Raw genomic sequence first — 12,416 nt, 5'->3', positions numbered from 1 at the left:
GTTCCCCTTTTTAAAACTAGCCCCTGGCTGAATTTAAAGATCCATTCAGGAAAGCCCTTGAAGTGCCATCTAATTATTATGTTTATTACACATGTTTATGTTGCCTCTTTGCAGATCAGACCTTAGCCTATAACTACTTACTGACGCACCGTATTACACTTCCTGATGTCTTCTGGCTGTTCAGGCAGTGGGTATTCCTGGGAACTGCTTGTGCTTCTCCCAAATGGAAATAGTTCCTAGAAGCCAATACCGTAAATGGTCATCTATACTGATTTAGAGTTGTCTTTTTTGTTCCTATAATAAGCAACCACTGGTTTTGAGTACCTACAATGGGACACTTCCTGAGCTGGCTATCCTATCTCCATAAACATTTAAATCCTTCCACCAGCCCTCTGAAGAAAATATTGTTATCCCCATTTTACCTTGGAGAGCCAATGAGGTTAATAACTTGCCCAAAGACAAACAACTCAGCAAGTGGCAAATCCAGATCTTGAACCTGGGACTGTCTGACTCCATAGCCTGTGTTCTTTCCACTGCATTCCATTACCTTTTAAATTCATGTATTCATTCAAGATATACTTGTTCATCGCCAAGTTCATGAGTGGCTGATGGGTCAGCCCAGAATCTAGGGCCTGCTGTACAGGTAGGTGTCCCACCTGTGCAGAGCAGCGCCTCCGGGGCACCCATCGAACTGTGCGTCTCCCTGAAGGAGTGCTGGTCGCTGTTCATCTTTGTCCCTCTGTCTTGTTCTCCCCTCTGGTGCACAGATGTGACCACTTAAACAATTTTTCTTAATGTTTATTCATTTTTTGAGAGAGAGAGAGAGCGCGCGCAAGCGAGGGAGGGGTAGAGAGAGGGAGACACAGAATCCGCAGCAGGCTCCAGGCTCTGAGCTGTCAGCACAAAGCCCGATGAGGGGCTCAAACCCAAGAAACATGAGATCATGACCTGAGGCGAAGTCAGATGTTTAACCGACTGAGCCACCAGGTGCCACCACTTTAGATAAGCCGCAGAGTGCCCTCCGGCACAGGCGGCACCACTTTAGACAAGGAGTAGCCATCATCTGGTGCACACATGGTGCCACTTTAGAGAACTACCCTGTGACCTCACCACCGTGCCCCTCCCTCCATAAAAGCTGGAGAGGAAGGCCTGAGTGGGGTGGGGAGTAGCTGCATGGTAGAGTTGCCTGTGTCCTGGATCCTCTGTGTGCACCCCGCCCCCCTGCCTGGGTAAGTTACCCCGAGTAAAACTCTGTGTGAACCATATGGAGTGGTTTGCTTTGTTTTTCAGTATTAGAATACCTTCTCAGTCTGGAGGACCCATTACTGGTCCTCCTCCACTTTCTAACAACAGCCTCTGGTCATTTCTACTAACTTTGGGAGCCCGTCTGCTGAGCTCTTCAATAGTACCTACTCTGCAAGCCCTTCTCTCCTAGGTTACTCTGTGGCTGCAATTTCTACGGGAAAAGACGTTCACTTTGTTGCTGGTGCTCCTCGGGCAAATTATACTGGCCAGATAGTGCTGTACAGTGTTAACGAGAACGGCAATGTCACCATTATTCAGGCTCACCGAGGTGACCAGGTAAAGTCCCTTCTGTAGCAGGTGGAATTAATCTCAGGGTCAACTGGAGCAGTGAGGAGTGGGGAGTTGATAGAAAGGAAACGCACTGAGTGCCTATGCTGTGGCTGTGGCCTGTATGCACTTGAATATTCCTTAAATCTTCACAGTACTGAGATCTGTCCCCTTCTAACAGGTTATTGAGCATTTACTTTAAGGCCAAAGAGCTTTCATGGGGCTGTGCTGTCATTAAAGCCCAGTCCTGTGTAGACTCAAAGCCTGTGCTGTTTGGTTATATCCAACTGCATACTTAGACTCCCTTGATTACTAATACATGCGTATTCTTGGGTCCTAATGATAGGCACCTAACCACAGCTTTGTTGGCAAGTTCCTGCGAGGAGTCCATGATCTGGAGGAAAAAGGAGAAGGGAACAGGATAGTGTTGTCAGGACTGAGCTACTATATCTGGGCCTGTCGAGGAGTCCTGTGCTTTGAAGTTTCCAAAATCAAAGGAATTCTCTCTTCCACCACTTTCTTCTCAACATGACAGTTTGATAGTCAGAAGCTGTGATGACCCCCAGTCATGGCTGACTAGAGCAAAGGCCAGCTGAGAAATCCCGAGTTCCTCACCAAACAGTTTTAACCTGTGGGCTTGGCACATATTTGAAATCGGCAACCCTGGTCTCTGACAACACATTTTCCTTCCTTGAGTTAGAGAAACCAGCTATTGAGTGGTCCCCTCTCTGGGATTAAGTGTGAGCCCACCATCTGTGGTTTTTCCGGGAGTAAGAGGACCGAGTCTTTGACTTCCTTGACCACAAACCAGCTATGGCCACCTACTTTTCTCTCTTTAATACTTTAAAGAAGGGTGCTTTTATTTTCAGGAAAAACAATGACTGTGTTATAAGATGAATCCTTTCTAGTTCATTGCCAAATCCTTAAGTATTCACATAGGTGTGCAATGAAAATTCAGATTCCCAGCCTCTTATATTTCATTGTATCTCCACCTGCTCCCCTGTCCCACTGTATCCGAGAACTTGTCTCCTGTGTGAGCCCATCCCACAGACACTTTCCTCACACCATCCTGCTCACTCTTCTCCACCTAGACAATTCCCTGTTTTTTAAGACGCCATTTATATCACAATCTTTCTGAGCCCTCCTGACTCCTGCACTCTGCTCACACAAGGGCATTTGGCCCTTGCCACTCCACAGCCTGCCTGACCACAGAGGCATTTGTCCAACTCCCTCCCCCGTCCTGCCTTTCTCCACAACACATGCCTCCTCGGTGTTTGTCTTTTAAATGTGGTCTTTGACCCACCAGCATCAGAAGCACCTGGAGTGCTTATTTAACATACTGTTTTCTGGATTGCAGCCATTCAGTCTTGTCACTGGTGACTTGTGTGCACACTAAGGTTTAAGAACCAAGTGTCACATCATGATACGACGTGAGAGAAGGGACTGTTATTCAGCTTAATGTTTCTAGCCTCTTACATGTTGTAAGTGCTCAATTTCTGTTTGTTGAATGAGTAGATGAAAGCTCGGTATAACATTAGGAGTACATGAGTCCTAGGAATCCTAAGGTTAATATGCTTTCTCATTACAGATCGGCTCCTACTTTGGTAGTGTGCTGTGCTCGGTTGATGTGAATAAAGACACCATTACGGATGTGCTCCTGGTGGGTGCGCCAATGTACATGAATGACCTAAAGAAAGAGGAAGGAAGGGTCTACCTGTTTACTATCACAAAGGTAAAAAAAATTATTAAACTTGGTTGAATTTGCTTTAGCATTGGTAAATTTAAAAAATCTACACTTTTTTCTAAATAAAGAACTATTGAGGGATCATTTTTTTAAGATCATTTATTTTGAGAGAGAGACAGAGAGAATCTCAGGCAGGTTCTGTGCAGCTTGATGCATGATGAGATCACGACCTGAGCCAAAATTAAGAGTTGGATGCTTAACTTACTGAGTCACCCAGTTGCCCCTTGAATTATCATTTTCATATGTAGCATGGTTTATATTTCATCATTGTGAGGATTTCACCAATAAAATTTTTTAAATTATATTTAAAAACATAACCTTTAGAGAAAGAGCTAAATGTATACTATGCTGCCATTTTCCATGAGGTCTTTGAACATACACTATACAAATAAAGTCCTTATAAATGCATATCATTTTTGAAATGTATGTACACGCACACATTATTTCCCAAGTATCTCAATTATTCTGTGCTGTGGAGAGATCATAATAACAGAATTATCGTGTTCATTTTCCAGTGAAAAAGTCAAATTATACCAGGCACTTTGCAAACTTTCATATAATCCTGAATGTTTTCCACAGTTTGTCAAGAAATTCTGCTGCTTAGTGTAGTAGTTAGGTATGCGTATACCCAGCTCTTGGAATTTTTAGTCCCTGCACATAAAACTTTGCATACGCTAACTGGACTGTGCTCTCTAAATGCTTGCCCAGAAGTCTCATGAACTTGTAGCTGAAAAGAAACCCAGAATTAAAACTAAAATTCTAATAGAAAATTAGAGAAACGATAGAAAAAGGAGAATAAATATTATGCTTTGCTTTTGTGGTAGTTTGTCCTACCTTATTTATTTAGTGTAAAAATTAGCTCTCAGATAGAAACAATTAAAACACTCTAAAGAGGAGCACCTGGGTGGCTCAGTCAGTTAAGCTTCTGACTTCGGCTTGGGTCATGATCTTTAGGTCTGTGAGTTCAAGCCCCATCCAAGGCCCCGCGCTGGCCAATCAGAGCCTGGAGCCTACTTTGGATTCTGTGTCTCCCTTGCTTTGCCCCCGCTCATGCTCTGTCTCTCTCTCAAAAATAAAAGTAAAACATTGAAAGAAAAAAAAAACATTGCTAAAGCATTTAAAAAATGTATAATTGAATATTCAATAAGGGAGGGGCATATGTAATTGCTTCAAAATTTAACAAATACCTAGTCTCTTAAATATTTCTTACACGTCAAATACTCTGAATTATCATTGAAGAGGAGATGATCTCCTAATGCTTTATCAAACTTCATAACAAAGTGATTTCCCTAAGATTATTATAGAGAAGAAAGAATCAACACCACCCAGCTTCATGGATGGGGGCACGGCTTTCTTTTGAAGTCATGAAATATCTCCATTCTTGATATCAAAATCTCGGGAAACTGTCTTTTACAAGAAAATGTCTTTTCTTGAGGCAGAATTATTTTTTATAATGTGACATTAACAATTTCTTTTTTTGAATATAGTTGACACACGTTACATTAGTTTCAGGTCTATACCAAGGTGACTGGACAAGCTCATACATTAGGCTACGTTCATCACAAATGTAGCTGCCATCTGTCCCATCGTTCACTATTCCTTATGCTGTGACTTTCATTCCCGTCACTAATTATGTAATTGGCAGGCTGTATCTCCCCCTCCCCTTCCCCTATTTTGCCCAACCCTCCTACGGTACTTGTCTTTCTCTGACTTATTTCACTTAACATGAATGGAACTGGAGGGTATTATGTCATATCAGATGGACGATCTCATCCTTTTTATGGTTCTGTAGTACTGCTGCATGTGTGTACAGATTTTCCTTATCTGTTTGATGGGTCCTTAAGTTGTTCCCATAACTTGGCTTTTGTAAATAATGCTGCAATAAATATAGGAGTGCATATATATTTTCAAATTAGTGTTTTTGCTTTCTTTGGGTAAATACCCAATAGCAGAGTTATTGGACCATATGGTATTTCTATTTTTCATTTTTTGAAAACTTCATTTTCCACAGTGGCTACACCAATTTACCTACCAGTGCTCAAGGGCTGCTTGTTCTCCACATCCTTGCTAACACTTGTTATTTCTTGTCATCTTTAGCCATTCTAATTGGTGTCGGGTGATGTCTCCTTGTAGTGTTGATCTCCATTTCCCTGATGCTGAGTGAGGTTGAGCATCTTTTCATGTGTCCGCCATCTGTATGTTTTCTTTGGAAAAATGTCTATTCAGGTCCTCTGTCCATTTTTTAATTGGATTGTTTGGGTCTTTTGGTGTTGTACAAGTTCTTTATATATTTTGACTATTAACCCTTTATTGGACCTTTCATTTGTAAATATCTTCTCCCATTCAGTAGGTCTTTTTTTGTCAATGATTTCCTTTGCTGTACAGAAGCCTTTTATTTTTGATGTAGTCTCAATAGTTTATTTTTGCATTAGGTCTCCTGAGGCAAGGAAAACAATCTAGAAAAATGTTGCTATTGCTGACCTCAGAGAAAATACTGCCTGTGGCCTCATGATTTTTATGATTTCAGGTCTCATAATTAGGTCTTTAATCTATTTTGAGTTTATTTTTGTGTACACTGTAAGAAAATTGTCCAGTTTCATTCTTTAGCATGTAGCTGTCCAGTTTTTCCTGTGCTATTAATTTAAGAGACGGTCTTTTCCCCATGGTGTATTCTTGCCTTCTTTGTCAGATTCATTTGCCATACAATTGCGGGTTTATTTCTGGGTCTCTATTCTGTTGCACTGATCTGTAGGTCTATTTCTGTGCCAGTCCCTTACTGTTTTTATTGCCACAGCTTTGCGGTATATCTTGAAACCTGGAATTGTGATACCTCCAGCTTCATTCTTCTGATTGCTTTGGCTATTTAGGGTCTTCTGTAGTTCTATACACATTTTAGTATTTAGTTCTGTGAGAAATGCTGTTGGTATTTTGATAGGGATTGCATTCAGTGTGTAGATTGCTTTGGGTGCTATGGATGTTTTAACAATATTAATAGGAGCATGATGGCATATCTTTCTATTGGTTTGTATTGTGTTCCGTTTCTTTCATCAGTGCTTTATACTGATTCGAATATGGGTCTTTCACCTCTTTTGTTAAGTTTTTTCCTAGATATTTATTTTTGGTGTGGTTGTAAATGACCTTTTAATTTTTCTGCAACTTCATTGTTAGGGTGTAGAAATGTTACTGATTTCTGGGTATTAATTTTGTATCCTGACACTTTACTGGATTTATTTGCTCTCAGTAGCTTTTTGGCATAGTCTTTAAGATTTTCTCTACATAGGATCATGTTGTCTGCAGATCATGACAGTTTAATTTCTTTACCCACAAATGCCTCTTCTTTTTTGGTCTGATTGTTGTGCCTAGGGCTTCTCGTATTATCTGAATAAAATTGAGAGTAAATATCCTTATCCTATTCCTGACTTTAGAGGAAAAACTTAGTTTTTCACTACTGAGTTTGTTAGTTTTGGGTTTTTCATATATGGCCTTTATGATGTTGAAGTACCTTTCCTCTAACTCCACTTTGACAGTTTTTTATCATGAATTGATGTCAAAACTTGTCACATGTTTTTTCCACATCTATTGATGATCTTTTTATCCTTCATTTTGTTGGTGTGGTTTATGACACTGATTTTTGCAAATATTGAACCATCCTTGTATCTCTGTAATAAATCCTGCCTGATTGTGGTGAATGATCCTTTTAATGCATTGTTGCTAATTTGCTAATATTTTTCTGAGGACTTTTGCATCTATGTTTATCAGGGATATTAACCTATAGTTTTATTTTTGTGGTGTCTTTGTCTGGTTTTAGTATCCTGGTAATACTAGCCTTGTAGAATATATTTGGAAGCTTTCCTTCCTCTTCTGTCCTATGGAATAGTTTGAGGAGAAGAGGTATTAGCTTTTTTTTTTTTTTTTTTTTTTTTTTTTTTAAGTGTCTGGTAGAATTACCCTATGAATCCATCTGATCCTGGAGTTTTAATTTTTTTAGTTTTTATGAGCTGTTCAGTTTTTGTTTCTTGTAATTGGTCTCTTCATATTTTCTATTTCTCCTTGGTTCAGTTTTGACAGATTGTATGTTTCTAGGAATTTACCCGTTTTTCCTCTAGCTTGTCTAGTTTGTAAGCCTATAATTTTTTTATAATCCTTTGTATTTCTGTGATGTCAGTTGTTACTTTTCTCATTTCTGATTTTATTTGGGTCCTCCTTTTTTGTTTTATTTCTTGATGAATCTGGCTAAGGATTTGTCAATTTTATCATTTAAAAAATTTTTTCTTTGGTTTATTTTTGAGACAGAACACAAGCAGGGGAGAGACAGAGAGAGGGAGACACAGAATCTGAAACAGGCTCCAGGCTCTGAGCTGCCAGCACAGTACCTGATGCAGAGCTCGATCCCATGGACCACGAGATCATGACCTGAGCCATCCAGGTGCCCCTGTGTATCATTTTAAAGAAACAGCTTAGGGGCGCCTGGGTGGCTCAGTCGGTTACGCCTCCGACTTCGGCTTAGGTCAGATCTCACGTCCGTGGGTTCGAGCCCCATGTTGGGCTCTGTGCTGACAGCTAGCTCAGAGCCTGGAGCCTGCTTACAGTTCTGTGTCTCCTTCTCTCTGCCCCTCCCCTTCTCATGCTCTGTTTCCCTCTGTATCAAAAACAAATAAAACATTAAAAAAATAAGAAACAGCTTAGTTTCATTGATTTTTTTTTTTTTTTTTAATCTATGTCATTTATTTCTGCTCTCATCTTTATTTCCTTTCTTTTACTCACCTTTGGTTTTGTTTGTTCTTTAGTTTCTTTAGTGAAGGGTTAGATTGGTTATTTGAGCTTTTTCTTATTTCTTAACATAGGCCTATCTCACCGTATACTTCCCTCTTGGAACTGCTTTGGCTGAATCCCAAAGAATTTGGACCATTTTGTTTTCATTTTTTACATCCATGGTTTTTTTTTTTCTTTGCTTTATTGACCCATTGGATTTTTGGTATCATGTTGTACACTCTTCCTGTGTTTTCTCCAGTTTTTTTTTTTTCTTGTGATTTATTTTAGTTTCATACTATTGTGATCAGAAAAGATGCCTGGTATGATTTCAATCTTAAATTTATTGAGGCTTGGTTTATGGCCTAATATGTGATTTATTCTAGAGAATGTTCACTGTGCACTTAAATAATGTGTATTCTGTTGTTTGGAGCTGAAATATTCTCTCTACATGTTATGTCCATCTAGTCCAATATAACATGTGTCCTTATTGATTTTTTTTTTTTTTTTTCTGTCCCGATGATCTATCCATAGAGTAAGTGGGATGTTAATGTCCTCTACTATTATCGCATTACCATCCATTTCTTTTTGTCCATTTATGTTTACTTTATATATTTAGGTGCTACAGTGTTGGGTGTGTAGATATTTACAATTGTTAAATCCTCTTGTTGGATTGATTTACTCAGTCAGGATGGAATGCCTTGTCTCTTGTTACAGTCTTTGTTTTAAAGCCTATTTTGTCTGATATGTATTGCTACCCTTGCTTTTTTTTTTTTTTCTCATTTCTATTTGCATGTGAATGTTTTTCCATTCCTTCATTTTCAGTCTGTATGTGTCTTTAGGGCTGATGTCTGTCTCTCATAGGCAGCATGTTGATGGGTCTTGGTGGTTTTTTTTTTTTTTTTTTTTTTTTTTTTTTTTTTTTTTTTTTTTTTTTTTTTTTTTTTTTTTTTTTTTTTTTTTTTTTTTTTTTTTTGTTTGTTTGTTTGTTTTGGTTTTTTGTTCACTCTGTCCCCCTATGTCTTCTGGCTGGAGCACTTACACCATTTACATTTAAAGTGATTATTGACAGGTATATACTTTTGGTCACTTTAAATTTGTTTTCTGGTTGTTTTATTCTCCTTTTTTTCACATTGTGATTGGTGAGTTTCTAGTGTTAGCTTGCTTTTTCTGTATCTATCTCAAGTTTTGGGTTTGGGGTTATGATGAGGCTCATTTTTAACATAAGTAGATAGCAGTCTGTCTTGATTTGGTTATTTACGTTCATACATATTCCAAAGGGGGGAGGGAAAACCTTTTACTTTTTCTCCTTCTCTTCCCTTTTTACTCCCTTCTCCACATTCTATGTATATATTGTCATATTTTACATCTTATTCACAGATTTCTTAGGTCTAATTATGGCCATTTCTTTTCCACTTAAAGCGGTCTCTTTAACGTTTTTTGTAAGCCTAGTATAGTGATGATGAACTCCCTTTATCTTCCATTTGCCTGGGAAACTCTTTTGTGCCATTCAAGTGTGAACGATAATCTTGCCTAGTAGATCATCCTTGGCAGCAGGTTTTTTTCCTTTCAGTACTTTAAGTACACCATGCCACTTCCTTCTGGCTTGCAAAGTTTCTGCTGAAAAGTCGAGAGCCTTATAGATTTCCCTTCTAAGTAACTTCTTGTTTCTCTTGCTGCTTTTAAGATTCTCTTTATCTTTAACCTCTGGCATTTTAATTATTATATTTAATAATTTAATATATGCCTCCTTGGGTTCATATTGTTTGGAACTTGTGGACTTGGATGTCTATTTCCTTAAGGAAGTTTTCAGTTTATTATTTCTTCAAATAAATTTTCTATGCCTTTCTTCTCCTAGGACCTGTATAACATGAACATTGCTTGATGTTGTCCATGAGATCTCTTAATATATCATTGTTTTAAAAATTCCTTTTTCTTTTTGCTGTTCAACTTGTATGCTCTCCATGACCTTGTCATCCAGGTTGCTGGTACATTCTGCATCCTCTAATCAATAGTTGATTCCCTCTATTTTTATTTTAGTTAATGTATTTTTCAACTCTAATTGGCTCTTTTTAATATTTTCTTTGTCTTCATTGAAAGTCTCACTGAGATCTTCCATGTTTTTCTCCAGCCCAGTATCTTCACAATCATTAAACTCTGTCAGGCATGTCGCTTATCTCTGTTTCACTTAGTTCTTTTTCTGTGGCTTTTCTTGTTTTGGAGCATATTCTTCTGTATTTCTGTGGATTAGGGAGGATGGCTTTTGCTCCTAAACTTGAAGGACGGTGTATGGTACCTGTGTATAGTGTCCCCTGTGCAGACCGTATGTACTTGATGACTTTTGCTGGCTAGCTGGAGCTGAGCTGTATATGCTAGTTACTCTTTAAACTTTCAAAACTTAAAAATTTTGTTTTTCTAAATTTTAATTTGAGAAAACCCTAAAATTCCACAGTTATTTTCTGTGCCCTGGTACCACAGAAGCTGGTGTGGGCTTGTGGACCCTGGGCTCGCTGAGGTGGCAGGTGCCCTGTGATGACCAGGCCTGCCATTTATAGTGTTGAGACCATGGGACACCTGGGTGGCTCAATTGGTTAAATGACTTCCGTCTAGGTCATGATCTTGCTGTTGCCAAGTGCAAGCCTCACTTTCGGCTCTGTACTGACATCTCAGAGCCTGGAGCCTTCTTCAGATTCTGTGTCTCCTACTCCCCCACTCAGGCTCTCTGTATCTCTGTCTTTCTCTCTCAAAAATAAGTAAACATTAAAAAATGTTTTAATAATGTTGAGACCTGCCTGTTATGGTATCTGAACCCACTAGTTAAGATGTTCAGACGCTGCTCCAGTCTGTACTTCTAAGGTAGAAGGGAAGAGAATGTTCCTACCACTCCTCAGCCCTCTTAAACTGTTTCCACCATGTGGCAGATTTCTAGTGTTGTCTCCTATATGCTAATTCTTTTTTCTCTTTAACTTTATTTAAATCCAAATTAACATGTGGTGTAATGTTTCAGGAATAGAATTTATTATTTTTTTTTAAATAGTTTATTGTCAAACTGGCTTCCATACAACACCCAGTGCTCTTCCCCATAAGTGTCCTCCTCCATCACCACCACCTCTTTTCCCCCCTCTGCCCCCTTCAACCCTCAGTTCATTTTCAGTATTCAATAGTCTCTCAAGTTTTGCGTCCCTCTCTCTCCTCAACTCTCTTTCCCTCTTCCCCTCCACCAGGTCCTCCATTAGGTTTCTCCTGTTCTCCTGTTAGACCTATGAGTGCAAACATAATGGTATCTGTCCTTCTCCGCCTGACTTATTTCACTTAGCATGACACCCACGAGTTCTATCCATGTTCCTACAAATGGCCAGATTTCATTCTTTCTCATTGCCATGTAGTACTCCATTGTGTATATATACCACATCTTCTTGATCCACTCATCAGGTGATGGACATTTAGGCTCTTTCCATGATTTGGCTATTGTTGACAGTGCTGCTATGAACATTGGGGTACATGTGCCCCTATGCATCAGCACTTCTGTATCCCTTGGGTAGATCCCTAGCAGTGCTATTGCTGGGTCAGTGCTATTGCTGGGAGTTCTATGGATAGTTTTTTGAGGAACCTCCACACCATTTACCAGAGCTGCTGCACCAGTTTACATTCCCACCAACAGTGCAGGAGGGTGCCCATCTCTCCACACCCTTGCCAGCATCTCTTGATTTGTTCATTTTAGCCACTCTGACTCAGTGTGGCTTTGATTTGTGTTTGCCTGATAATGAGTGATGTTGAGCATCATCTCATGTGTCTGTTGGCCATCTTTGGAGATGTGCTCTTTGGAGAAGTGTTTGTTCCTGTCTTCTGCCCATTTCTTCACTGGGTTATTTGTTTTTTGGGTGTGGAGTTTGGTGAGTTCCCTGTAGACTTTGGATACTAGCCCTTTATCTGATATGTCATTTGCAACTATCTTTTCCCATTCTGCTGGTTGCCTATTAGTTTTCTTGATTGTTTCCTTTGCAGTGCAGAAGCTTTTTATCTTGATGAAGTCCCAAGAGTTCAGTTTTGCTTTCATTTCGCTTGCCTTTGGGGATGTGTCTAGTAGGAAATTGCTGCGGTGGAGGTCTAGGAGGTTTTTTCCTACTTTCTCCTCGAGGGTTTTGATGGTTTCCTGTCTCACATTCAGGTCCTTTAGCCATTTTGAGTTTATTTTTGTGTATGGTGTAAGAAAGTGGTCTAGTTTCATTCTTCTGCATGTTGCTGTCCAGTTCTCCCAGCACCACCTGCTAAATAGGCAGTCTTTTTTCCATCGGATACTCTTTCCTGCTTTGTCAAAAATTAATTGGCCATACATTTGTGGGCCCAGTTC

The 12,416-nt window shown here is 39.4% G+C and overlaps 1 protein-coding gene across 1 annotated transcript in view; it reads left to right on the top strand.

Annotated features, from left to right (window-relative positions):
• Positions 1-12,416, top strand: part of ITGA2 (integrin subunit alpha 2) — a 109,139-nt gene that overhangs the window by 60,551 nt on the left and 36,172 nt on the right. Inside the window, exons 12-13 of the mRNA XM_029940910.1 lie at positions 1,436-1,581; positions 3,161-3,304. Coding sequence (XP_029796770.1) covers positions 1,436-1,581; positions 3,161-3,304 — 290 coding nt within the window. The remainder of the gene's footprint in view (positions 1-1,435; positions 1,582-3,160; positions 3,305-12,416) is intronic.

This window comes from Suricata suricatta, chromosome 6, assembly GCF_006229205.1.
Source record: "Suricata suricatta isolate VVHF042 chromosome 6, meerkat_22Aug2017_6uvM2_HiC, whole genome shotgun sequence".
Classification (NCBI taxonomy): domain Eukaryota; kingdom Metazoa; phylum Chordata; class Mammalia; order Carnivora; family Herpestidae; genus Suricata; species Suricata suricatta.
This window is presented reverse-complemented; position numbering and strand designations above follow the sequence as displayed.